At 51.2% G+C, this 26,912-nt stretch overlaps 1 protein-coding gene across 3 annotated transcripts; it reads left to right on the top strand.

Moving 5' to 3' along the window:
- The first annotated feature begins 460 nt into the window (after positions 1–460).
- On the top strand, positions 461–25,069 carry Rab15 (RAB15, member RAS oncogene family). Of its 3 annotated transcripts, none has more exons than XM_050153558.1 (7): positions 468–853; positions 17,924–17,984; positions 18,766–18,826; positions 19,546–19,623; positions 20,551–20,640; positions 21,746–21,811; positions 21,989–25,068. In XM_050153558.1, exons 1-7 carry the CDS (start codon positions 730–732, stop codon positions 22,145–22,147), a joined length of 639 nt encoding a protein of 212 aa, XP_050009515.1. In that variant the 5' UTR covers positions 468–729; the 3' UTR covers positions 22,148–25,068. The 3 variants fall into 3 exon arrangements, with proteins under 3 accessions (XP_050009517.1, XP_050009515.1, XP_050009516.1); XM_050153559.1 differs by lacking the exon at positions 468–853 and adding an exon at positions 16,123–17,789 and having other exon boundaries at positions 21,989–25,069; XM_050153560.1 differs by lacking the exon at positions 19,546–19,623 and having other exon boundaries at positions 461–853; positions 21,989–25,069.
- Positions 25,070–26,912: the final 1,843 nt, after the last annotated feature.

Raw genomic sequence — 26,912 nt, 5'->3', positions numbered from 1 at the left:
AGAACGGGGTCAGGGGATGTTTTTCCCGGTTTAAGACAGAAATAGGGGAGGGGGGATGGCGTGTGTTTGTGGGGAGGCCAGATGGTCATGAGAGAAAATTCCACAACACACTGGAGTGTTGATGGAGGGAAGGGCATTCCAGTCCAGACCCTGATGAAGGCCTTCCAACCAGGGGTGAACCCAGGTGAGGACCTGCCACCGATAAGCTGGGCCAGGTGGCTGCAGGGGCCAGTGCCTAGGAGGGGTGGAGTGACAAGAATCAGGCTTGGAGTGGGATTCGAGAAGTGTTGGGACGGGAAAATCAAGGTTGGCGAGGTGGGTTGGGTGAGCGCTAATCCCAACTCCGCCACTCAGACGCAAACGTTTCCCACCCCAGGGCTTAGGATCTGAGCTGGGACCCGACCCGGACCGGCAGCGGGGTCCCCCCCCCCTCTTCTCCCGCTGCGGCGGCAACGCAGGGGACGGGCGGAGGGCGGGGCAGGGGCGGCATCCACGGCTGTCCCCGCCCGCCACCCGCCTGCGCGAGCTTCCCCGCGCCGCGCTCCCGCCGCCGCAGCCGTGCTTCCCCGCTCCAGCGAGCGAGCCAGCGGGCGAGGCCAGCGCCGGGGCCCGGCCGCTTCCTTCTCGCCACCGCGGTGTGCTGAGGCGGGCTCCGGTCGCGATGGCAGAGGCTGAGCGGGGCTGAGCCCGCCGCCGCCCGCAACCCGCGAGCCCCCTTGAGTCCCTGCCATGGCGAAGCAGTATGATGTGCTGTTCCGGCTGCTGCTGATTGGGGACTCCGGGGTGGGCAAGACTTGCCTGCTGTGCCGCTTTACCGACAACGAGTTCCACTCCTCGCACATCTCCACCATCGGTAAGGGGCGGTGGCCAGGGGACGCCTCATCCTCACCTCCTGATGGTTGCTTCTTCATCCCCAGCCCGGGAGGGATTGTGCGCCCCTCAAGGTAGAGACGGTGGCGCGGGAGGCCAGGGAGAGGGAGTACACCTAGGGGTGAGAAGTCCCCCAACTGGGCCCTGAGCCTCGCTTCCTGCAGGTGAGGGGAACATGTTGCCTGCAATCAGGAATTAGGGGTGGGAGTTTAGCCTTCTGACTGGGGAGCCTTCCCATCCAACATGGTAAGACAGAGACGGGTGTAGGCCAGGGTACCTTGAGCTGGGGCAACAAGACTTACAGCCAGTGAAGTGATATACCCACAGCTCCAGATGAAGGGGGGAGGAAAAGGGAATCCGAATGGGGACCAGTCAGTGAGTCGCTGAGGTACCCTTAGTTTGGGTGAGTCGATGTGGAGCCAGGATGGGAGTGGGCAGCGGGAGACATTGGTCAATGGAACGGAGTTTCCAGGGCTGTTGTGTGGGTAAAGATACAAGACACATGGAGTAGAGTAGAGATACAACAGTGCAAGAGGAAAAATGAAAAGAAAAATAAAAGCTAGCGGCAGTTTTGAAGGAGGGTGAAGGAAGATTGGGAATGTCCATGCAGACCAGAGGCTCAGCAAGTAGACAGGACATACCTTACTCTGGGACCAAGGCCTGATGACACTGGCAAGGCCAGGAGGGTCACTGTTTTGAGAGTGACTCAGTGGTCTTTCCTTCATGGGCAAGGGAGGGCCCTCTCTTCCAGGAGGGCTGACTTGAGAGGATTCCACCTATATCTGATTCCAGGGTACCAGGCTTGGTTGGCTCTGAAGTAGCCTTCTCATGGCTCCTGGCAGAAACAAACTGCCAGCTGTCTGGTCATCTAGTAGGAATCCTGCGGCCTTCAGGAAGGGCTCCAGCTCTCAGCTTCCTCTTAAGGATCCCCCCCCCACCGCACCCTCCCCCACCCGCTTCCTACTCCTCCCCCAGCACACACACACACACACACACACACACACACACACTCCTTGCCAAGAGAAGATAGGGTTGTTGCATAGTTGCAGTCAAGAGAAGAGCCACGTTTGTAAGAGGCAAGCATTGCCAGGCCTACCTGGAGAGTTCCCTTTGGGATAGCCTTGACTATGACTTATGCTTCTGAGCTCCAGTGTCTCGTCTGTTGAATGGGTCTAATAATGAGACCTTCCCGAGATGTTGTACAGATCAAGTGAGCGAGTGCGTGTAAAGCACTTAGCTTGAGCGTGACACTGGCTGAGTGCTGGCTGTCCGCTGAGCTCTTGGGGTCTCCTGATGTGCTCTGCTCTCATCAAGTCACTAGGAGCCAGAGAACAAAACATGTCCGTATTTCTCCAGGGCACTAAAGCCAGCTCCTAAGAGATCCAGGAGCTTGGGTTGGACCACTGTTTGAGTAAAAATTATTTTGGAGAGATGGGAAGGGGAGAGATACAGAGCCTTGCCTGAGAGAGGATTGCCTGCCCCTCTGGAGCCCTTGAGAATGAGGCAGGTGTTGGGGGGAAGTCATGAGAGAGAGGCAGGGAGTGGCTGAGGAAACCAGATGGGGTATGAGAACGCTTGCAGGCTTGGGGACAAAGGGCAACAGGTTTCTTTATGGAAACTTGCCCCATATCCTTGACAAGGGTCTGAGTCCAGGAGCTGTTCAGCTAGCTACCTGCAGTGAACCAAGGGGTGTGTGTGGCGGGCGGGGGGATGGGGGGTGAGTGTGCCTGGATTTTACCTGAAGAGAAGTAGTTTGCACCCTGGAGTCTTGGTTACAAGTCCTAGGAGTGACCTGGAGTTTTCCCTTTGCGGACTTGACTGGTTCCCATCACTGCAGATGACCTGAGGACTCCTGCCTAGTGGGTGAGGAGTGAGCCTCCCCCAGGAGACATATGCCCCCTCTTTGGCAGAGGAGCCAAGGAACCTCTGCTTCTAAAATGCCAGATGGCCCTGCAGAGGCTGTGCTCTCCATGAAAGAGAACCATTCTTCACCCCACACCTCTCACCTCCTAACCTTCCTCAGTCATCTTCTTCCAGCAGATAGAGGCCAGGGACCTCCCCGGAAACCCTCTAGAGTGTGCTCCTTCAGGGGCAGGGGTGAATCAGTGAGTTGCTTGGTATACTTCTGTACTCCCATGCCAGCCTTGGCATATTGCCTAAAACCTTTTCCTGGAGTTTGTTCTCTGCCATCAGAAGATGGCCTGGTACCCCTTTCCACGTGATGCGCAAATGCCTTCGGATTCTGAAGTCCACAGAAGACAAAGAAATCTGTTATCCTTTGCTCCAGCTCTTCAAATCTGCCCCACCGGGTTTCTTAAGTGCTTTCTTATTTAAAGCTGACAGAGGGAGGGCCTGTGTTTCTCCCCGGCTTGGCCACGGTTTCCAGTGTTAACTACAGCTGAAGGGAAAGAATTGGATGGTCCAGAGAAGCTATTTCCTTAGGTGATTTGGAAAGTTTCCCAAGGAAAAGGCAGCCAGAAGACAAATCAAAGAACCGAAGAAATGGGGGGGGGGGAGCTGCCAGCTCAGATTCATAATTTATCCATTAGGAAGACATGTGTGCCCTGTATGCTAGGCTTGGGAGATTCCATAGCGGGTGTTGATCTAGGCATCTCTCCTCATTTGTTTTGGTTGTCTCACAAATGGAGAAAACAAGGCGGTTCACTGATTGCTGCCAAGACAAGAGTGCAGATCCTTGGCTCATGTTGATATCACCTTGGCTGGTTCTTTGATAATTTCCTATATATTCCACATAAGAGTCCGAGATGTTCCATGAGAGAGCCAGCGGGGAGACTGAGGCACCGATGTACTCTCTGTCCATCTTTCAACCATGAAGCTAGGTCTGTGCCCCTCATTCTCCTTTCCTTGTGGTCATGTTCCCTTGCAGGGTCCAGAGTGGAGCAGTCAGAGCCTTCTGTTCCTGCCGTATCCTGATAAGACTATCTCATCTGTTAATGTAATGGAGTATTCCCATGAAGGACCATGCTAGGCGTTCTAGTGACATTACAGTCTGCTCTTTCCTGCCCATAGAAGTCTCTGATCTAGCTGAGGAAGCAAAGTAAGGCAATAAAGAGCTGTTGCCAAAATGAGATAGCATCTGCAAGCCACTCTTTAGACAGAAGGGATGGACTACAGTTGAGCCACTGCTCCCAGGAAAGGCCTCGGAATCCTTCTCCATGGAAGATGTGCCAGAGGCAGCCAGGGAGAGGCAGTGAACTCCATGAGCGCCGTTGTTGCTAATGGAGGTTAGAAAAGGAGAGGTCCCTGTGGATTCCACGAGGCAGGGAAGGCTGAAGCTGGGCGCTGCGGTGTGGGTTGCCTGTGGGTGGGTTCCTGCAGCGGAAGGGAGCAGATGGAACAACGTGAGCACAGATAACAGAGGTGCGAAGTGAGTGGGTGTCCATGGGACTCTGGGCAGTCTGGCTGCAGCAGAAGGGAGCTTTTAGGAGCAAGAACATTCCTCTGTTCTGCTTTTGTCTCCTAAACCTTCAGTAACTTGAGGTGAGGCCAAATCATGTGCACCTTGGTCTGCTGCTGTCACGGTTAGGAGGAGCCACTTAGCTCTTTTCCACTCCTCTGGGACCAAGCAGAGGTGCCCGCGCCTTCACTTTTGTGGTTTGGTTTCCTCTCTCGAAATAGGAAGTGCCTCCAGCCGGCAGCCTGGCACTTCTGAAAGAAGTAAAGCCTATCCTGTGACCTGGGCTGTCGGGCCTGGCTGGGAGACCTCTTCCGTGGATGTTGGTGTTCAGGCATCTCCTTTACCGTGTCCAGAGCTGTGGTGTAATGCTACCTTGAGGAGATTCCCAGGGGATGATGGTTCCTGGGTCCTCCTGGAGTAGACTCGCCAGTCTCTGGGCCTTTTGTTTGAAAAGCCACCCTCAGGCTTCTCCCCTTTTCCAGTGAGGAGAGGCCTCCATTTTTTCCTGGTTGGACCGGTCCAGCTGCTTCAACTCAAGGCTGTTTTCTCTGGTTGGCTGCAGCCACCTGCCTCGAGAAGAAAACTGGAACAGGTTCTGACTGCCTAAGGCAGGTGCTTGTGGTGACTTGGAGGGAACAAAAAGGAGGAAGACCCAGGAGAGCTAGATCTGAGCCTGGATCTAAGCGACCTGACAGACACCAGGCAAATGTTTGGTGCTGCGACCCCAGGATGTGCAGGTTTCTAGGCTGAGAAACTGAGAACGAAGACAGTGTCACTCTGGGAGGGTCATGGCTTTGTCAGGTTTTCGCAGATCTAGGGCAGCCTGAGACCCACCACGGCCCCCTACGCCGTTCCCCAGGCCTTATAGAGAGGAGGGAAGATAAAAAGCACTTGGGAGAATGGAAACAGCGCAGGCAATGACCTGCACATGCTCATTGCCTTGCCTGCCCCCAAGCCCTTCAAACACTCACTTGATCTCAGCGCTTAGTTCTGCAGTTCCAAACAGCGGACAGCAGAACCTTTCTTAATGGTTGCCTGGGAGATTATAGAGGTTAATAGATACAACGTACTGGGAGAGTCCTCCATAAAATTGTAGCTGCTGTCACTCTTATTATTCCTAGCTCATACGAATGTCATGGAGATGAGTAAACAGTCGATAATGGGCTATGACGTCATCCTGCCCATCACTCGAAGGCTCAATCATTTGGATGCTATTTTGGGTCTGTGATCTATACACAGGTACCCATGCAGGCCAGAGGTCAACCTTGGATGTCATTCCTCGGAGCATCCACTTTGGTTTTAGAGACAAGGCTCTCTCCTCGGGACCTGGGGCACACTGATTCAGCGAGGCTTGCTAGCTAGGGGAGCCCAATCTGTCTCTGCCTGTTCAGCACTGGGATTCCAGGCACGCGCTGCCACACCTGGCCTTTTGCCTGGATGCTGGAGCCTGAACTCAGATTCTCGGGCTTGTGTGGTTTATGCTTTACCAACTGCGCTGTTTCCCTGGCCCCTCTGGGCACTATTTATTGAACAACCAACCACGATGTGTCAGGTCTTACACTGACACTGGGGATACAGTGCTAAATGAATGGGGTGGAATCAGAGCTGTCTGCCATCCCAAGGCTGCAGGCTCAGTGTATCTTACCCCTGTTCAATACTCCTGCTCTAGTGCTGGCAGCGTCTCTGAAGGAAGAGTGTTAGTAAGGAGGTCACTGGGGAGGACAAAGGTGGCTCTGTCTCAGGCTGGGGCCCCTACAGGTATCACTCTTTCTTGGCCATCTATTCTCCATTCTGGTCTTTCCTCCTTTTGGCACAGGCACAGACCCAGTCTTCCACCTTTCCCCCAAAGGACACCATCCCTGGAGGAACACAGCTGAGACCTGCGGAAGGTCTTGCTGACCTGCGCATCTGTACCACGCTCACAGATGTGCTGGCTCACCCAGGGCTTTGAGCACCCCTGGCTCTGCCCTTTCCTTCTCCTCCCTCTGCACAGACAATTTGGTAATGCGGTTTATAACACGGGAAGTCGATATTTGGCCATTTACCCTTCCATCCCAATTGCCAGGTCTTCTCAGAGGGCCTACTTCTGTAATCTAATACTTGTGTCTGCTTCCCCTGTAAAACTGCTACTTTTCCTGAACAAATCTGGCTTCTCCTTGACTCGTGTGTCTGCGCGGTGAGTTCAGTCAAGGAGGATCCAGGGCTTCCTCTACATTTGATTCCTTCTTCTGGGGAGGTAGAAGCTAATCATCCACCCTGTTTTAGAAAGATGTTTAGGACAAGCAGTGACTGCTGGCTCCCCTGCAGGCAACCCATTCCCTTTCAGTGCTTCCAAAGCGCCTTTGGGCAGTCCCTTCATCCCAGAATCCCCAGCAAAGGCTTCTAAAGGGACTCTCTCTCCTGCAAGTCAAAGGGTAGAGAGTGCACACCTCCCCTGCCCGGAAGAAGGCTCTGCTTTCCCTGCACATCCCTTGAGGGAAATCTGGGACAGACTGAGGAAGCCAGATGGGGACCAGTAGGATGGGATCCGAGGGCTACCCTTCTATTACCATGTTGATGGAGATAACTGAGCACCATGATCTAGAGAGAGGCCAGCCGTTGGCTTTGAAATGTGCGCTATCCCGACTGCTCTTCCTTGATTAAAATTGGTCTCTTGGCTGCGCCTTGCTCCTGGCAGATACACATCCGTCCATGAATTCAGTCACTCGCATTCCCATTCATTTTTTTCTTGCATGTATTCAACTTCGTTGAATATTATTGAAGGAACCTCCCTTTCTGCCAAGCAACGAGAGGGTGGATGGAATAAGATGCTGCTTTGCCTTCCAGGAGCTCACAGGGTCACTGGGAGCGAGGCTTCCAAACAACCAGGACATTCCCGTTCCCGTGTAACAGGGATGGATGGGATGTCCGAATGCTTTGAACTCACCGAGTGGGGAATCCCTCCTGTGCAGGTTGATAAGTCCTCATGGGAGTGACATTTGAGTAGGCTCTTGAAGGCTAAGTCAGTTCCTCCTGGGACAGAGGTCGGGGGAAGGTGCTGGAGAAAGCAGTGTAGAAGCTATTCCCCAGCTTGTTGGGACCAGCGAGGCCACACCATAGCCTTTCCTGGCTCTGTCCAGAGCATCCCACTTTCCACTGCTGCTGGATTTGTTAGGGTCAGAGTCTCCTTCCCTCCCTCCTCCCCCACCCTCCATGTGACTGAGTGAGTATACATTGCCCATTTACATGTGTGAGGGTCCTCACAAGACCCAACAAGATGTAAGAGTCTGGCATGTTTTCCCTCTTTGTAATAGAGGAAAGGAAAATGTTGGCCCCTATTCTCTTTCTTTCCCAAGAACTGTAAGCTTGAGTTTGACCAAAACATAGTCCTGCCTGCAGATAGATGCTTATGCCTCCTCTGCCTGGAGCTCCGGTTCTTTAGCGCTCTCTGTTGTACACCCTTGGCACTGAGACCTCAATCCAGATACCACTACCATGAGAGAGCTCCTCTTAACAGCCACTTTTAGTGACTTGTGTCCCTCCTCCCTCTAACCCCCTCTAACGTCTTGACCCTCATTACCCTCTAAAATTATGATTTGGTTGGTTTCCTCAGCATCTGTCTACTCGGCTAGAATGAATGCTCTCAGAGCTCAAGGCTGTATTCGCTGCCTGCTTCAAAATGCCTAGCTTAGTTCCTGACACACAGTAAGCGTTTATAAAGTGTTTATTTGAACAAATGAATGAATACATTTTCCTAGGGGACTCTTCCATAGGACAGTCGAAGGGTAGTATTGGGTTTTGGGGACTCGTAAGACGATGAGAAACTCAGTAGCTAGGCATGTATAGGGCTGTGAGGGGCAGGGAGGACTTCTGCAAGGGGTCACCTGTTTCTAGTAGCATCTAGCCCTTTTGCTCAGATACATTCCATAGTAGAAATCAGACATGTTAGGGAAGGAGGCAGTGGCTCCCATGATCTCCGTGTGAGAGAAGTTCTCTGGGATATACAAGTATGAGAGCCTGGTATTTTAGACTAAAGTTGGTGTTGCTTATTAATCAGGATTCCGGGGGTAAAGTGATGTCCTTCAACTCAACCAGGCAACCGGAGTGACCTTGCTAGACCATGTCAACAGCCAGGAAGCCATGGAATAAGAAGTGTTTTAGACTCAAGCCCTGGGACCATATATTCCTTCCAGTCTCATGAGGGTCAGTGTTTGACAGGGAAACTTCCTCTACCTGATAGTAGACCCTAGGCTCCGAGGTTCCCAAAGACCGAGCCTTTATGTTTTCGAGTAAAAGAAAAGGCCTCGAGTTATGATCATGGTCTTCCACTCCTTTCTAATCTTTTACTTAAAAAAAAATTTAAGAGCAGATGAGATGGCTCAGTGGGTAGAGGTGCCTGTTGCCAAGCTGGCTGACCCAAGTTCGGACGCTGAGAACGCGTGGTAGAAGGAGAGAACTGACTTCTACAAGGTGTCACATGCAAGAGCACGCATGCACACACAGAGACACACATTCATGCATGTGTGCCATGGCGCACATGGGTATTCATACACACACGCAATAAGCATGTAATAAAAAATTTAATCAATTTTTATTGATGTGTTAGAGGACATACAAGTGTGTGTGTGTGTGTGTGTGTGTGTGTGTGTTTGAGCTTTAAAAAAGAGCAGCTGGAACAGCTAGAATATGTGAGACTTCCAGAATTTCCGGTGGGCCGACAACTGAGTCAGAGCCTTGAGTCCAGTACTCTGGAGGCTGAAACACAGCCTTGGAGAAAGAGGATCGGGATGCTGGCTAGACCAGGGCACCCTCTGACGTGTCTGTTTCCTGACGCTTCCAGAGCAAAACGGTGTGATGATGCTGGCCAATGCATTTGCCTTGAGGTCTGTGTGCACCTTTCCCTCGGAACAGAGCCAGAGTGAGGGATGGTTCCATAGAGGAGAAAGTCAGTCAGCATGTGGTCCAGGACAGAGTGAGGTAAGAGTCACCAGACAGAAAGCAGGAGGAAGCCAGTGACAGGTTGGGACACAACGTCCTCTTCCTTTCCCTGGAATGACTGTGCTGACGTCCTTTGTCTTGAGTCCGCTCTTGGCTCAGCCTCTGAGTTCTCTCAGTGTGTTATTCTTGCTCTCGCATCCTTCACTTATGGGGTGGCGTTATTAGTCACCTGAGGAGCTTTTTGCTCTGAGGCAGGTCTTTTTGTTTGTTTGATTTGCTTTGGTATTTTTGTTTTTCTGAGACAGGGTTTCTCTGGGTAACAGCCCTGGCTGTCCCGGAACTCACTCTGTACACCTGGGTGGCCTTGAATTCACAGAGCTCCACCTGCCTCTGCCTTCCGAGTGCTGAGATTAAGGGCAAAGGTATGTGCCACCACTGCCTGACGGAGAGGGAGTTTTGAGATGGGGATTACCTGATGTCTGTATGGAGTTAGCCAGCCACCTCCCTGTCTCTACCTAAAGCCTCTTTCAGTGTTGACCTGTTTGGTCAGGTGACCTGTTTGGAAGTGACCTCCTGATACAACCTGTAGGAACGGCATGTGCCCAGCGCATGCCAGTTTCATGCCAGCATGGAGAATGAGGGCATTCACGGGACTGACGCTTGGTAACTGGAGCCAGCATGGCCCCAGAGATTGGGTGTCTGCCTTGGGTTTCAGTTGTATTAAATTGTGCCTTATGTGGCGTCTCATTGCTAATGAAAAGGCTCAGGTCACGCTGCTGGCCCTTTAGGCTATGGTTGATCGTGGTGATAACATTTGGCATCCAGAGACAGCCCTGTTTCCACTCAAACATGTGGCGTTGGTAGACAGGCAAGCTGGCAGCTGAAATTAACCCAGGAGGTGCCGGCTGGAGGGAGGCAGCTGCTGATACCCATATTAGCTTTGCCAGACTCTGAGGACCCGCCGGGTTCCACAGTTGGTGGTCTTTGCTTTTTTTCTTTGCCTAGAGCTCTGCTCTGCTTCCCTTTTCCTCCCTAGCTTCCTAGAGTTCTTTTTGTTGCCTGGGCTGTGTCTCTTGGTTTCTGTTCTGTTCCTGTGATGAAACACTCTAAGCAACAACAACTTGGGAGAGGGAAAGGTTTGTGTGGCTTACCCTTCCAGGTCACAGTTCATCACTGGGGGAATTCAGGGCAAGAACTCAACCAGGAACTGAAAGAGAAGCATGGAGGCATGTCGTGTGCTGACTGGCTCACCGGCTCATGCCCCATTAGCATTCTTACACAGCCCAGGCTCACTTGTCTAGGGATGGTGTTGCCCACAGTGGGCTGGGCCCTGCCGTATCTATCGCCAGCTAAGACAGACTTTTACAGACATGGCCACAGGCCAATCTGAACAAGGCAGATCTCCACCTGAGGTTCCCTTTTCCCAGGTGACTCTAGGTTGTATCACGTTGGAAAACAAACAGACTAACCAGGACAGTTTCCATCTCTCTCTAGGGAGATTGGTAAGGTCTTCAGCTAGCATGTCATAAAGCCCTGTGCCGGATCCTGTGAGGGTTTTATCCAGTATCTCAAGCCCTTCACAGGAATCTTCTGACATTGGGATTGTCCTCCTCCACTAACAGGGGAGGAAGCCCATGGCCTGGAGAGATTAGCCACCCCTCCTGTGACCACGTGCTATCTAGTGATGAAGGCAGAACCGGAAAGCGAACTTTGACCACCCATGGTGTTCTTACCACAGTCCCTGCATGCCCTTCTGAGGGCTGCCCTTGGCACCTTTAGCAGTGGGCAGGAAGAGTCCCGGTTAAGCCCTGTTGCTCTTTCTGTAGCCTTCACCTTCGTTGCTAGATGAGAGAGCTGGCAAGCCCTTAGGATAATTTTGAAACCAAGTCAGCACCAGGCCTTGTCTCTTGCCTGGCCTGTGTTGCCCCACATGTCGGTGCCTAGAGAAGAGCCTTGGCTGTCTTTCCGGTCGCTGATGGCTGTACTATCATCACACTCTGGCCAGGCAGTCTCTGGACGGTTCTGTGGGAGACTGGTGCTCTGTGGGTAGAGCCAATGCAGCCAGGACCCAGAAGGAAGAGAGGAGGCCTGAGGTTCCCTAGGCCACGGCCACATGGTGAGGGCAGCACCGTTCACAATCACCCTGTGCCTGGCATTGTTAGATGGCAGGAAACATGCCTCTGTACCTGATTGACAGGTGCACATATGTCCTTCGTTATGCTCTCTGGGAAAGGGGTTTTATTCCCAGTGATATGATTCTGTGCGAGATGGACCTTGGCGGCCGATGAGGGACAGACACAGCATGCAGACAGAGCTTATGTGGGGAGTTTTATTCAGAGAAACGTGGGAGAAGGGAAGGGGAAGAGAGGGAGAGACCTGCTTGCTTCTTCAGCAGAACAGCAAGAAAGGGAGAGTGAGAATAGGCGGAGCTTGTCCCTTAAAGGGACCATTTGCATCATAGAACCCTGGGCTAGCCAGGGTACTGCCTGAGTGCATCCTGCCAGGTGACAGGCCAGCATAATGCCTGAATCCTAACACCCAATACCGTGCTTACACAAAGGCAAAGGCTTGAAAAACAAAGCGATCAACAACAAGAATAAAAAGTTTGAAACACAAAATATGCTCTCAGGCTTTTAGGTGCTATTTACCTAGACAGGGCTTGAAGATGGCAGTAGGAGGCAGCAAAGATAGGGAACATTGTTGTTTTGTTTTGTTTTTTTCTTTTTGACTCTTCTTCCAAATGCCATGGTTGAAGCCTTGCCTACCAGCGTGGGAAGCCATTAGGCAGCGGTGAACAGTCACAGGCTGTGACTCCTTTGGAAGTCCTGAGACACTCATAGATATTCCAAAGGAACATGGCATGGCTATACAGATACTCAGAGGCTGAACTTGAAGCCGGGTCTGAACTGACTCAGATACCATGGTCTAGCACCACCAACCCCAGCTGCAGCCAGCGTGGTCCTTAGGCATCTCTGCTCCACTCTTGCCTCCTTTTTGCCATGTTCCTCCTGATGTGACCTGGGTAAGCCTTCATCTGGAGGAAGCTGGCTGGCTTCTCAAAAGTCGTGCTGTCTACACCACTCTCAAACTCCCGAGCTCCAGCAATTCTCCTGCCTCAGCTTCCCGAGTAGCTGAGACTCCAAGTGTGTGTGCTACTGTGCTGGTTCAGAGGGAGTTGGCCTGAAGTTAGTTAGCTAGCCCTCCTTGCGTGATGGCTAGGCCATCTTGTGAATCACCAGCAGAACCACCAGTGGTCCGGTCAGCAGCTTCCTCTCCACAAGGAGCACCCTGCACCCAAACCTAATTCCTTGAGCAGAGGCTATGGATTTGCAGCTTTAGCCAGGAAGGACACTGGCTGTGTCAGGACCCACGATGGACAGCAGCTTGCTGACACAGAAGTGATTCCGTCAGGTTGATGAATTATTGGAGTCCTTAACTATCTCCAGGAACAAAGGGTTCCCTGAAGAAAGTATAGTGGATGCTAATGAGGGATGCTGTAACAAAGAACATTTGTCTGGTCATTTATTTCTGTTTTTCAAGACAGGGTTTCTCTGTGTAGCCCTGGCTGTCCTGGAACTTACTCTGTATTAGGCCAGGCTGGCCTCAAACTCAGAGATCCCCCTGCCTCAGCCTCCTGAGTACTGGGGTTAAGGGCATGGGCCACCACTACGGCCCAGCTTGACCAGTAATTTATAAACAACAGACATGTATAGTTATGGGGATTATTGGGAAGTCTAAAATCAAGGTGTGAGCGGATTCATTGTCGGCTAAGGACTCCCTCTGCTACAAAGATGGCTCTTTCTATGGCAGAAGGCAAAGGGGCTAACTGCCCAGGGGCTCTTTATTATTATCATCATCATCATTATTATTATTATCTCTAAATGTATTTTGTTATTGTTTTGCTTTATGTTTTCTGAGACAAGGTCTCACCATGTAGACTTGGTAGACCAGGCTGACTTCAAATTCATCCTTCATCCACCTACCTCTGCCTGTCTAGTGCTGGGATTAAAGGTGTGCACCATCCTGAGGTCTCTTTTAAAAGGGACTCTAGTCTCAGTTCTGAGGGCCCGTGTCGACATGATTGAATTACCTCACCAAAGCATTTTCCCAGCATCACTGCCTCTTAACAAATGAATGGGAGGGGAGTTGTGGACACTGGGACCATAGCTCCCGGCTTGCCCTGTGCATGCCCGCTTCCTCACTTCTGAGGGCCTCAAGCTATCAGACCAAGGGTAAACAAATAAGCAACATGATTCCTCAGCCTCAAAGAGTTGGAAGTGTCTGGCTGAGTCAAGAACATCCTGGGCAGATTTTGAGACAGGTTTTTCCAGTTCTGACTCAGCTATAGGGCATGGGGGCATGAATAGATTGATCTCTCCGTATCTTACAATAACAATCTCCACACCTGCGTGCTTCCCTGGGATTCTGTAGCTAAGAGACATCTTTTTTTAATATATATAAAGATAAGTGTTACTAAGAGCCTTGGGTGTCGTTCTGCCTGGGGATTGGCTACTTCAGCACACATAAGATCTGGCAGGTCTGAGCCCTGAGAATTTGCATCTCATGAGTTTCCTGCTGTTGGTGAAATCCCATTTGTGGTGGGTTCTGTTCTCAGGTTTCCAGCTCCATGCTTCCAAGAGTCTTATTTGTAGAGGGAAGGTAGATGAGCCAGTAACTTCTGCTGCTGTGACAGAACACCGTGACCAGCACAACCTAGAGAAGGAAGAGCTTATTTGACTTATGATCCCAGAAGGGTCAGACTCCACCATGGTTCGTCGCAGACATAATGGCTGGAGCAGAAGCTGAGGGCTCACATCTTGAACTGCAAGTAGGAAGCAGACAGTGCTCACTGGTAATGACCTCAGGCCTTGAAACCTCAATGCCCACACCTTCAGCAAGGCCACGCCTCCTAAGGCCTAGCCAAACAGTGCTACCAACTGGGAACCAAGCATTCAAACATCTGAGCCTGTGGGGAGCGCTGGCATTTAATTCACCATCGTGGGAATGGGCACCGCTGTGAGCTGCATGTTAGGGACTCATTGTTTACGTACGCCCACAGCACACCCTGGGAGGCAAGTGGGATTCTCATTCTAGTGATAAGAAAACGGAAACTGGGAGAGAAGACTTTTCTACAGTCCTACGTTAAGCGCCCAACTCAGGATTCAGACCTGGGTCTTTCTGAATCCAGGGCTGAGTAATGTCTCATCCTCTACGGTATGTTCTCAGACTTCCCTCTAGCTAATTTCCTGCCATATGCTACACTAGTGGTTCTCAACCTGTGGGTTGCCACCCTTTGGGGGGGTCAAATGACCCTCAGACCATTGGGAACACACAAATATTTACATTATGATTCATAACAGTAGCAAAATTACACTTCTGAAGCAGCAATGAAAATAATTTTGTGGTGGTAGGGGGGTCACCACAAAATGAGGAACTGTATTAAAGGGGCACAGCATTAGGAAGGTTGAGAACCGCTGTCCTACACAGTGCTGTTAAAAATACAGTTTCCAGGCCTTAATTAAATTCTGACTGGGTAGATTTAGGCCGGTTACGGTACCTATATTTCTTTTTCTTTTCCTTAATTTTATTATTTATGTTTTAAGGTAGCTGCATTAAAATGAAAAAGGAAGTCTCCTGGGTGATTCTAAATTTAGCCAAGGCTCTGCAAAATACACATTGAGAGAGACTGCCTGCGCTGCCTTCCTTGGCGGTTCTGGTGCAAAGCTTTTGAGCCACGTGGCTGGCAAACTTAAGATGTGCGGGAATCTCTTGGGAGCTTCTGAAACAGACTGCAGGGTCTCACATCTCCGGGGCCCTGATTCTCCAAGTCTGAAACAGGACCCAGGCTTCTGCCTTTCTAAATCCAAGGTGATACTATAAGGCTGCAAGTCCCAGAATACACTTTGGAAACTATTGTCCTACGAGCTCCCGATCAAGGTACAACCCATGGCTCCTCTCTCCCGAGGCTTTGATACAACTCCTCAGGCTTCCCCCTCACAACTCCTGAATTCCAATCTGTGTGTGGTTTAACACTGCCTCGGGCCAGGCAGGAGTACTCTGGGGTGGAGGTAGATGGACACTATCCCTTCTTCCTAAAAGATGCAGAAGCAGCAACAGGGAGGAGCTTCCTGTTAGGAGGAGGAGCCTGAGGGAGGACTCTTCTGTGAGGAAGGACGGGAGGTGGTAGGCCTGAGAGGCAGGCTGTGAAGAACACTCTGCTGAGAGTCTGAGCGTCTGCATGGGGAGATGGCATTCAGGGGCTGAAGACTTCCTAGGGAGGACAGTCGCAGGAGGATGTGGCTGAATAAGTAGCTGGCTGAGCAGCCAATAGGGCTGAGGTAGGGAAGCTTGAGTCTCCAGGGGACTCTGTCAGGCAGGAGTTTTGATTCTGTCTTGCAATGGGAAAAGCAAACAAATAGACAAACCCAACAGTCATGCAGGATAGAGCGAGAGCTGCGGTCAGCGCGTGGCATCAGACCAGGGTTCCGTTGGTAGGATGGATACAGTGGAAGTTCTGGGTGTAGGAGGACATAGAGAAGGAGTGAGTACATGCCATTGGAGATTATATTTATAAATATAAATCTTTTATATTTAAAGAAAGGTGGGAAAAATTGTTCAGAAGGCACGGACTATTCCTTCCCTCATACATGATTGCGTATAGATAGACCAAGTGGGAATCCTTTATTTCTCAGACAGAGTAAAACAAACTGAGAGTAGCTAGGCTGCAGTGCCATCTGTGAGGGGAGATTGCTGGGATCCCCAGAATTGCCCAGTCTTGACTCTGGCCCATGCAGCTCTGAAGTGAGCTAATCAGGACCCAGCACTCGCTCCTAGAACTCCTCATCTGCTTACCCCTCCTGCCCCTTCTCACAGCTTTTGCCCCATTTCCTCCCTCCTCTCTCCCAAGGAAACTGTCTCCCCTCTCAGCAGAGCCCTTCCTTTCAAGGACTCCCAGGAAACCAGAAAATGAAACAGTGAAGATTTCTCTCTTTTTACGTCTTTGACATTGTGACAGGAATCGCATGACATCTACAGGCAGGAAGCAGAAGGAGATAAATACTTCTGCCCTGCTTGCCTTCCCATTTTTAGTCAGCCCAGGACCCCCAACCCTGAAGTGGTATCACCCACATTTGGGGTGAATCGTCCTACCTCCGTTGACACACTTGCAGGCACTCCTAGAGGCTTGTGATCCCGGGATCTATATTCTAGAGCCTGTCCATATTAGCTATCACTACTGTTTGCCTGTGGAGGTCACATGCTAACACATAACTCTCCTCTCCCCTCAGTCCCTCCAGGAAGCAGTACAGTCTGACTCTTGGAAACTTGATACATGCTGTACCAACCTCAGGCAGGTTATGTGCATCTGGGCCTTTGTAAGGGAAGGGACCTTGTGTCCTCGTTGCTATGCCCACACGGAGACCTGTGCAGGGCACAGAGGCAACTGTCACAGATGTTCAGGCATAGAGGCAGTAAAGCCATCTACCTCCCTCCTCTCCTGGGACTACTTTGAGCAGGGCATGTTCTTGCCCAGACTATGAGGGTGAGCTAGGTTCCTTTCTGGAAGAAGGTACCGTACATTGAAACAACAAGAACTTCGTGATTCTTGATTACCTCCTGTGTCAGGCTCTGGGGAGAGGCCAATTCTTTATAACCATTTGTCCAAGGAGGGAGGATGCTGGCTGCTGCCTCCCACCAGGGCCAGGTGTCCCTCTCCTTTCGTCCTCTTCCTCTTCGTCACCCTTTCTCTTTACACAGGGACGAATGCCATTTGGAAAAGTACAGCTGAGTAGGTATGAATCAGCTCAGGCAGGCGACAAATGATTCACATCTGACCGACTTGATTTAGCTCAGGTTTTCCATTCTAAAGCCTTTTCTCCCTTCTAATTAAACGATGATTGCTCTTAGTGGGAGGAAAGAGGCTGACTGTGATGGCTGGCTTTGTGGAAGCCGGGGACGGGGGAGATAAGGAACCATGCCTTGCTGCTCAGCAAAGCCCACGTGTGGCGGTAGATGGCGGCAGTGTTGCAGATGCTGGCACCGTTGGGATGCAGCTGGTGATGGACAGGCCACATTGTACCTTTCCCATGTTCCCCAGCTGAAGACTGTGGATTAGGGTACCCTGTGACCTGCTGTCAGGAAATACACAAACCTGCCAGTTTACCCCATTAGACCCCGCTCTTGAATCACTGGGCACACTGAGCTGGCAGAAGGCCTGGTCATCCAGGCATCTCTCTTTGTCCTGTCGGCATGCGCAGTTAAGCCTGCTGTGGCTGACGGCGCTGACTCTTCTTGTAGTTCTCCTCAGCTGTTTCTGGGTCCTTCGATCTGGTGACTGGCAGTCAGCTCTTCAGAGCCTTGGGCAGAGAAACCCGAGAACCGGGGCTTCCTGTGCCTTCCTGCTTCTTCCTTTCGTCAGCTGACAGGCTTTGTGTACCTACCACGCACCGCACTGGGTCAATGAGGGCTGCAGCGGAGTGTTGCGGGCCACCGCTGTGGCTCAGGGTCTTCTTAGCAACCCGAAGATGATTTGCGATGTTCCCACTTTTCACTGCTGAGGAAATGAAAGTCTCATCCGAAGCTCTAGGTGCCTCTCTAGGGTCTGTTTAGTAAACGTGTTAGACAAGGTCTTTGCTTCCGGTCAAAGCGAAAGCCCTTCCACGTGGGTGTCTCAGGCCTTCTTCGAGGGATCCCCCTTCCTAACGTGCACGCTTTCTCCAGGTGTCGACTTTAAGATGAAGACCATCGAAGTAGACGGCATCAAAGTGCGGATACAGATTTGGTGAGTTGGGCAGCGGGAGGAGGCCGGGAAAGGGGGGGGACGACTCTGAGCTGTGCCTGAGTATACTGTCATATATAAAATCCTCTTAAGCTTCATCTGGGGTAACTGGGATATCTCAGTGAAGAGTGAGATCAGAAACACCCCATGCCTTGTTCTATGAACCTTAGTCTCAGCAAACTAAGGGATTGATGGGAAGTCACCAAAGGAAAGGAATTAGGAGCTAGGAAAATAAGTGCTGTGGGCGTCTCTCTGAGTTGGGCTTTACTGTGGAGCGGTACCACTGTGGCAGAAAGCACCACTCCCCGGTTTAGATTGGGACCGTTTCGTTTTTTTTTTTTTTTTTTTTTTCTTTCCAGAATGCCTCAGTACTACATGGTGCAGTTTCCACTTTTGGCCACCAGGGGCTGCTGTGGCTTTCTGGCCTTAAAGGTCTTAGAAACCCTCACCAGTTTATGGAGCTACCTCTCAATCCTAGAATGCCATGGGAACTGCCTTTAGCGATGCCCTGGTCACTGGGTGTGTAAGACATCCTCCCATCACAGTCGCTGAGTTCCGGAGAGCTGTGGGGCCCTCTGAGAAGAGGCCGAGGCCCTGCTGGCCTTGCCTGTGCCCATATCGAGGACCAGGCCTCTCACTGCAGACTCAGTGTGTTTGGTACTCTTGGGGATTAGAGAACTATTAAGTTTTTACCCTGAAATTCCCCAGCTTTTCCTCCGAGGATACAGGGGACCCTAGCTCCTGCGCCTCCCTCATCGTCTGAAGGGTTGGTTTTCTCTCGCAGGGACACAGCAGGGCAGGAGAGGTACCAGACCATCACGAAGCAGTACTATCGGCGGGCCCAGGTGAGTCACCGTCTCAGGGGTAGAGCTGGGAAGCTGCTCTCCACACTTCCAGTGTGGTGTTTGAGATGCCTGTGTCCCTAAACAGGGTCCGCAGATTGCCTGCTGGGTAAACCCAGCCTCTCACTCTCTGTTCTTCAGTTAGTCACAGACCACTTAGTGTAGCTGACTCATCACTCTTACACACACCCTCCACTCTTGACCCTTTACCCCAAGCCAAAGACTCAGGTCAACTCATGTGTTGCACAGTTAAAGGAAGGTCCCCGAGAGCCCATAATAAAGGGTTAACCAATGCTTATTGGGGAACACTCACGGTAAGAGAGCCCCTGTGTTCCTCTGTTCTGTGGGCGCTGGGAGCTGCAAACAAAACTCCAACCACCAAAAGGAAAAAGGGCTGAGGACGCTTCCTGTCTGGGCTTATAGTACCTCAGATCCTGCCCTAATAGGCTGGTATCTAAAAAGCTATTGGCTGGATGAATTCCCACAACACCTCCCCCTTCCGTCTGTACTCATGCGCTGCCTTCCTATCTAAGAATTCCGTGAGGGGCCTACAGAGTGGCAGCTGTGGACATCTGAGGGGAAAGGAAGTGTGTCTGCATGCTGAGGAGTCCTCACTGTAGGCAGGGAAAAGGGAGAGCGGGCTGGACATAGAAGGGCCACTGGTCTGGCCCCATGTCTGTACATTCTACTGTGTCTGTCTCTCTCTTTTTTTCCCCTCTTAGGGAATATTTTTAGTCTATGACATTAGCAGCGAGCGCTCCTACCAGCACATCATGAAGTGGGTCAGTGACGTGGATGAGGTAGGAGGTTCTGTCTCACTGACGGGATGGTGGGGAAGGCACCTCAGGGAAAGGCAAAACAAGGGCCTGGGGGTAAAAGAAGCTCTCACGGTTGGCCAACACAGTCTTGTCTTTTACGACTTTGGATCGAGACCTTTGGGTAAGCTGTGTGGAAAAAGCCGAACCTTCCCTACCTGCATGCGCAATGCCCTCTTAGGCTTCAGTAGCTGTGCCGTTCTTGGACATGCATTAGTCCCAAGACTGCTTCATGGGCAGCGTCTTCCTCAAAACCTCAGGCCCAGATCGAATTACAAGTCTGGGCTACCAGACCTGCCTCTGCACATGGTGGAGGAAGCCTTGGGAAACCATTTCAGCTCTTTGGGTCCCCAAACCTTGCAGTTCAGACACCATTTGTTCAATCCAATGAGGCATCTGTATTAGCATCTCCTGCCCTAAGCTGTCCCTGTGACATTCTTGGGGTCAGCCGTGGTATTCTAGTCTTCATGACGCTCAGTTCTCAGACTCACAATGGAAGTTGAGAAGGACAGATAGTACCAAACCCTTTATATGTTGGCTTTCCCTAGTCTTGAGTACCTGTGGCAAAATATAGAAATTAGACAAAGTAAAAAAAAAAATAACGGCAACAATGGCAAAATTGCAATGTGCTATAATAATATAATATAATACTTAGGAATTGTTTATTTCTGGAATTTTGCATTTAAAATTTTTAGTTCAGGGCTGACTGATGGTAATTGAAATTGTGGAAAACAAAACCACAGATAAGGGTCCTGGGGCTCTTGTATGCTGGGAGCCTGCTCTCTGTACCCAGTCAGCCTACTCTGTCCCTAGGGTTCTTGGGCTTGGGGGTTTAGAGGCCAGTGGAGACGGTATGGGGAGCTGTGAATGAAAAGGAGCACTCCCTTAGGCCCGTCTCTGTCTTGTCCTTAGTATGCCCCGGAAGGAGTCCAGAAGATCCTCATAGGAAATAAGGCCGATGAAGAGCAGAAGCGGCAGGTGGGGAGAGAGCAAGGGCAGCAGGTACGTGAACTTGCTGCGCCTGTCCTGAGAGCTGGGACCCCCCTCACCATCGTCAGGTCCTCTCACCCTTCCAACACTGGGGAGCTGACAGTTTTGAGAGTTTGCTTTCGGATCCTCAGGACAATGACCAGGTGTCCACATGGCGGCGGGGGGTAGGAGGGGAGGAAGACCTCTTAGACAGCAACTCTAGCAGGTCCAAGACCCCTTAAACAAGATGATGCTGTGGTCAGGATCGCACCTTTGCGGTAGAGATGAGGAAGCCGGTTGCTGACGTCTCTTACAGACTCCGTGCATAGCTGATATTTTGCATAAGGGAGGGGTCTCCCACTCCACCCCTGCAGACCTCACTTCCTGACTCCACACACCCGGAAAGTGTGGGAATGAAGAACCCTCAGGTAGACAAGCCGTGGGGCCGAGAGGGTCAAAGCATCTCCAAGCGTGCAGGGAGACCATATTCCCACACGACAGAAAGACTGGCAGTCTGGGGCAAGAGTCATCCACCCCCTCTGAGGGCCTCTCCAGTCAATAGCATCCTATTAGTCCTTAAAATAGAATTGATTTTGGGGAGGGAGGCGCATAACAAATAATACAGTGTCATTAAAATGCAAAAGTGGAGGCAAACCCTACAAGACTAAGAGTTTTTACTGAGCAGGACCCATGTGGCACCGTGGTAAGTGCTCTTAGCTGTGTGACCCATTTAATCGTTCGCTAACCCTTGATGCAGACACTGTCATCCGCTTTAATAGAGAATGGCGCTGGGGCTTGGAGGGAATGGTCATAGAAACTCGTTCTGGGTTTCACGGTGCCCGGGTGGCAGCTTGGCACCTAGACTGGCTTCATTGCACTCAGCCCATGTTTCTTATTTAGATGCCATATGCTGTTGTCTTTGTGTCGTGATATAGCGGTGTGTGTGTGTGTGCATGTGCGTGTTGAGACTTCATCCCATCCTCTGCCAGCCCGTGTCTTAGAGAGAGCCCCCAGTGTCCCATACGAGTCATCCTGTCACCGTGGCACACACTGAGAGCACGATGGCAGCGGCACAGACCAGGTGGCACGGGCCTCCTTCCCTCACTGCCTCTCTTTCAGAACTGCCCTTGTCTTGCAGCTGGCTAAGGAGTATGGTATGGACTTCTACGAAACAAGTGCCTGCACCAACCTCAACATCAAAGAGGTGAGAACACCGGGGACTGCTACCCTGTCCCTGGCTGAGCCCAGAAGGGATGGGTAGGAGAGGTGGCAAATAGGAGCCAGGATAAGAGGGGAGACCCCTTCCACCTTGGGCGGCGGCGGGGTTACCAGAAGCAGAGAATGGGGACACTGGACTAACTTGTGCTCCTCGGCTTCCCAGTCCTTCACTCGTCTGACGGAGCTGGTGCTGCAGGCCCACAGGAAAGAGCTGGATGGTCTCCGAACACGTACCAGCAATGAGCTACCATTGGCAGAACTGGAGGAAGAAGAAGGCAAACCTGAGGGCCCAGGGAACTCTTCAAAGACCTGCTGGTGCTGAGGATCCTGTGTGGAATCCCCCCCCGCGACTCCCTTCCCTCCGGAGGCCCGTGGAAGCAGGGGAGCCTGGGCTTTGCCTACTGCTGTCCTTTCTTTGATGACCCTGTCGAAAATCAGTAGCTGCTACTCCCCTGCCTGGCCCCGTGAGCAGCTCTATTGTGGCTCTGAGCAGCCTGTGCCCCCAGCCCCTCCTGGAGTGGTGACCTTCAGCCTGTTTCCCAGCCACAGGCCCGCTGTGATCCCAGAATGTGCTGTGACCATCTCGCCACCCCACGCTCCTGGGACAATGGTCAAGGCTGGAGTCAAGGCCACTTAAAGACTCATTTCTTAGTGCATCTCGAGTACTCTGCCTTTTCTCTTCTTTCTACTCTTCCTCCACCCACTTCCCTCCAGTGTATTTGGCATCCCTGTCTCTCTTCCTCCTTTGCCTGTGTGTCCTGCTGTATGGCTGCTATTGCAGGTCCTTCCTTCCTCCCTCTCTCCCTCCCTCCCTTCTTTCTTTTCCTTTCTTCCTGACTCTGCCTAAGGGAATGGACCCAGGCTCTGCCCCAGGGAGGACAAGCCACCCTGCTCTGGGGTGAGCTTAAGGGCTATGGGTGCTGCTTCTTCCCCCTCCCCGCCACCCCTCCTTGTGCCATGGGCTGCCTCCCCAGTGACCTGGGAAAGTAGAACACTGAGATAGGAAGAAAACACTACTTGGTGGGCCTCAGGCCTGGGCTGGCCTCCTCTGCCTTTGCTTTTTGCCTGGCTGCCTACAGGCCTCTGTGAGGAACTGGGTCTCTGTGAGCAGAGAAAAAAACCAAAAGGATGAGGAGTGGCAGGGACAAGTCACCTCTATTCTACCTCCCGTGCAGTGAGTACATGACCTCTTCACCTAGATTCCCGAATTTAAAGATGAGGATCAAGGCCTGAGGACACTAAGGGGCAGGGGCAGTCCTGGGGTCAGACACTGCATCGTCAGCCATTAACTCTAGACAAAGGTTAAAGCAGTTGTGAAGGGCTCGCTCCTAGATAGTAAGGTTAGGACAAGGATTGTAGTAGCAGCAGCGGGGGCCTCTTGTGTAAGACTATTTCCCCAGACTCCCCGGCAAAGGTGAGTCACTGTTCTTTTACTGAACCCAGCCTTCAGAAGTTAAGATTTTCCTGGGTCCCAGAGTCTGTGGGCAATAGGTCTTAAAACATGGGGAGAGAGAGCAGCCAAGGACCGAAGTACTTGGTGCCGGTCTGCCTTCCAAGAGTCCCTCCTCTTGCCCTCTAACTGGTAAGTAGGCTTGTAGCATTGCCAACTGCCGAGTAGCTACCAAGGGAGGAAAAAGGATGCTCTCCTCCAGAGGTCCATGCTCAGGAAGTTTCTTTAACTCCCCATGGTCCAAGGATAGCTTGAAGGAGGCCCCTACAAGAAGCAAAAGCCCATGCTAGGGGTTGTCCTCACATTCCCCAAGGTGGGAGGAGCTCAGGTAAGAGAATAGTCCCAAGATGCACTGTGTGGCTGGGGCTGGAGCCAAAGCAAAAACAAAAACAAAAAAATCTGGGCCCTGGCTGAGCTTTTACCAACCAAGGACCTTTCAAATCCAGGGCGCAGATGTGAAGATAAAGGGCCCCGCACCCTTTCAGTCCTCCCGGAAGGGAGATGGGGATGGACTCACGGGAAATTTCTTCCTGACTTAGCAAACTAGGAAACGGGGGAAACTAGGAGAGGGCAGCTCAGGCTTCCTGTGGAATTGTTCACTGAGGAAGGTAGGGAACTGGCTCTAAGACTGGGCCATGACTGACTGGGTGGCTCCTTTGGGGACTGACTCTTGGGTAGCAAGAGTTAGTAGCATCACACAGCAGGTGGACAGGCCTGCCTTCAGCCAGAGGTCCGAGAGGAGAATTTACACAGGGCACTGGTTCTAACCTCTGGCAAGCATCACTGTCTTTCTGTCCTAGCACCTCAAGAAAGAACTTGATTCCACGACCCTGAGGCTTCTGAAAGGAAAAACATGGGGTTGGGTTCTGTGGACTCTAAAGTGCGGCAGAAGGAAGGCTGAGATTCTGGAGTGCATCTGTGGTTACTCCATTCCTGAATTTGCCTCACCCCACCTGCTATTCTGGGTGGCTTGGGCTGTGTCATTGGCCTTGACTGTTCAGTAGGCTTTCCTGGCCTGTCTGCGCATGAGAGATCAATTCACCCTGGTCTGCCGCCTGAGCCCCCATCTCCCTGTGACAGGTGAACTACTTCTTCCTTTTTTTTTTTTTTTTTTTTTTGGTTTTTCAAGACAGGGTTTCTCTATAGCTTTGGAGCCTCACCTGGAACTAGTTCTGTAAAAGAGGCTGGTCTCGAACTCACAGAGATCTCTGCCTACTGAATGCTGGGATTAAAGACGTGCGCCACCACCGCCCGGCTGTGATGAGTGAACTTTGTGTACTGTGTCTTGGGTCCATTATATGAATTGTGAGTAGGATTCATCTATTTTAAACACAAATGTTTACAAAAATAAAGAATATTTCCAACCACAGATGTGTGCACCTATGAATCTCCAGGAGAAGGTGTTACTGAGATCGTGGTAGTGACAGGGGAGGCAGAGTGAAGGACAGGATCTCAAAGCCACAGCAAGATGACAATGGAAGTGGTGAGCTTGGTCCCTCTTCCCTAGTGACACCTGCAGAAGAGCCCAAAGCAAACCCCCCACTGCCCTGTTGTGAGTTTACAGGAGCAGGATGAGGAGGAGGAGGCTGAACACCAGAATGGTGGCCCTCTGTTGTGGATGAATGAGGAAGGCCCTTCCTGAAGGCATGAGGAAGAGCTGGCTAATGTTTCACAGACTTGTCATTGGATACCCCATGGGAAAAGGTGTTAGGGACGTGGAGACGCAGAGGTAAATGAAGGGAGTGTGGTAGAAGTAAAAAATAAAACAGCAGGGCAGTGGTTGTCCTAAATCTCCACTGCACTGAGAGACCGTTTGCCATACTCCTGGAGAGTCACTATGTGGGAGGGAATGGTTATCTTTATGAATTCACCAGATAAGAAAGCAGGTTCTCAGCGAGCTTTGACGACTTGACAAAGGGCTAAGAAAAAAACCAGTTATGACTAAAAACCAGTGCCTTGGACTCTCTTGATTTAGAGTCTAAATGGAAAAACTTTGGAATATCTATCTAGAAAAATCTCTATAAGCAATTCTCTTGCAGTCAGAACCGAGAACCACCCACCTAGGCTTTTCTGCCTACTAAGACTTAGAACAATTGCTCTGGGACAGAAAGCCACAGGGAAGACTTTGTTAGTGTGTGCCCCAAGTTAAAAGCTTTTGGAAAGTGGGGGCAGTGTGCACATCTGGAGACAATACTTTAGGAATAGCTCATCATTTTTACTCTACTGTGAGAAGAGGGGACATCCAGGGGACCTGTGAAAGCCCTAGATTTTCATGGAGAAAACAAAGTACAAACCCGTTCCTCACTCAAGACTCATGCACGCTTGAAGAGGGCTTTCAAAGGAACAGTGAACAAAAGGCATCTCTTCCAAAGCCGGGGCTTCTGGGGGAAGAAGCTCTAGATGGCAGAGACACCTGGCAAATTAATATCCAGCTTTTATTTACATCACAGCCAGGTCCCTCTGACTCCACAGCTTAGTAGGGACACCTACTGGCTGTCTCAGGGGACTCTGCGGTTTCAGCAGGAGACCTAACTCCTTGCCACGCCATCTGTGGCATCACACCACTCCGTTCCCACTTGGATAATGGAAACTTGTTTTTAGGGCGCTGTCAGCCGAGACTATGATTCCTACAATCTGAAACACATGTGGAACAAGCTATAAGGCAGAATTTCTGAGCACTCCCTGGCCCGTAGTTTCTTTGCCTCTCGATAAGTCAAAATCTGAAGACTAGTTGCCTCAGCCTTGCTGACTCTCTTCTAGGATCTGGGAGACAGCTCCCAACGGATAGGTACCTGTGAAAACACCCTGGGAAACATGTACCTTATTAAAATAGCCAGGACAAACCTGATGGATAGCTTTACAGGTGGAGAAATCAGTCAAGTGTTTCTTAAAATCTCCTTATTTAGTTGGCCAATGCTCGAATAATGGGGGTGGCTTGGACAATGGTCTTTTCAGCTGCTGGAGTGAGCCCCAGTGACAGCCCTCAGCAGGCAAAGACGTCCTACCCCACACCAGTGACGGACTTTGAAGACATCCTTGGTAACCACAGCTGCTTCGCCTTCCTGTTCATTTCGTCCTGTGATGAAATGATCACATATTCACAGAAGGCTTTTGGAAATCTCAGAGACTGAGCCGGCGCCTGAGAATTCATTTACCTAGAATTTACCATCTGAGCCTCCTCCTGATCACTATGCCGGCAGCGACCCCATCCTCATGGCTGCTGGAGGGGTGTGGAATGGAGGTGGAGGTTCTAATGTAGGGCACAGTAGAGTGCGGGGACAAAGACCTCAGTGTTCTCCAGGGCAAGAAACATCGCTCACAGAAAGGCTTTCTTAGACAAACACAACTTCATCCCTTCTGCCTGATGCAAACAGAGGCACTGAAAGTCATTGCTTCTAGGAAACGACGCTCTCCTCCTAAAGGTCCTGTGACTCTTCTTTAGAAAGCATAGAAGCATAAGGATAGTATATACATCTTTCACCCATTCCGACCCAAGAACATCTGCCCTCTCTCACTCTTCAGCGATTGGCGCTCAATAAATGCGTTTTCAAAATGTCTATGCCAGGCAAAAGCACTGTGCTGGGGCAAGCAGGAGTCAATCTTGCACGCTCCCTCCCTTTTTTTCCTCCCCATTTGA

The sequence above is a fragment of the Alexandromys fortis genome, unplaced genomic scaffold (genome assembly GCF_014885135.2).
Source record: "Alexandromys fortis isolate MF-2015 unplaced genomic scaffold, M_Fortis_MF-2015_v1.1 scaffold_82, whole genome shotgun sequence".
Taxonomy (NCBI): domain Eukaryota; kingdom Metazoa; phylum Chordata; class Mammalia; order Rodentia; family Cricetidae; genus Alexandromys; species Alexandromys fortis.
This window is presented reverse-complemented; position numbering and strand designations above follow the sequence as displayed.

What these genes read in the sequence shown, in the direction of transcription:
- Rab15 (XM_050153558.1), top strand. Translation starts at nt 730, where the DNA reads ATGGCGAAGCAGTATGATGTGCTGTTCCGGCTGCTGCTGATTGGGGAC. An exon ending in GGGTCAGTGACGTGGATGAG is followed by an intron (nt 19,624 to 20,550) that starts GTAGGAGGTTCT and finishes TCTTGTCCTTAG; the next exon opens with TATGCCCCGGAAGGAGTCCA. An exon ending in GGAGAGAGCAAGGGCAGCAG is followed by an intron (nt 20,641 to 21,745) that starts GTACGTGAACTT and finishes CTTGTCTTGCAG; the next exon opens with CTGGCTAAGGAGTATGGTAT.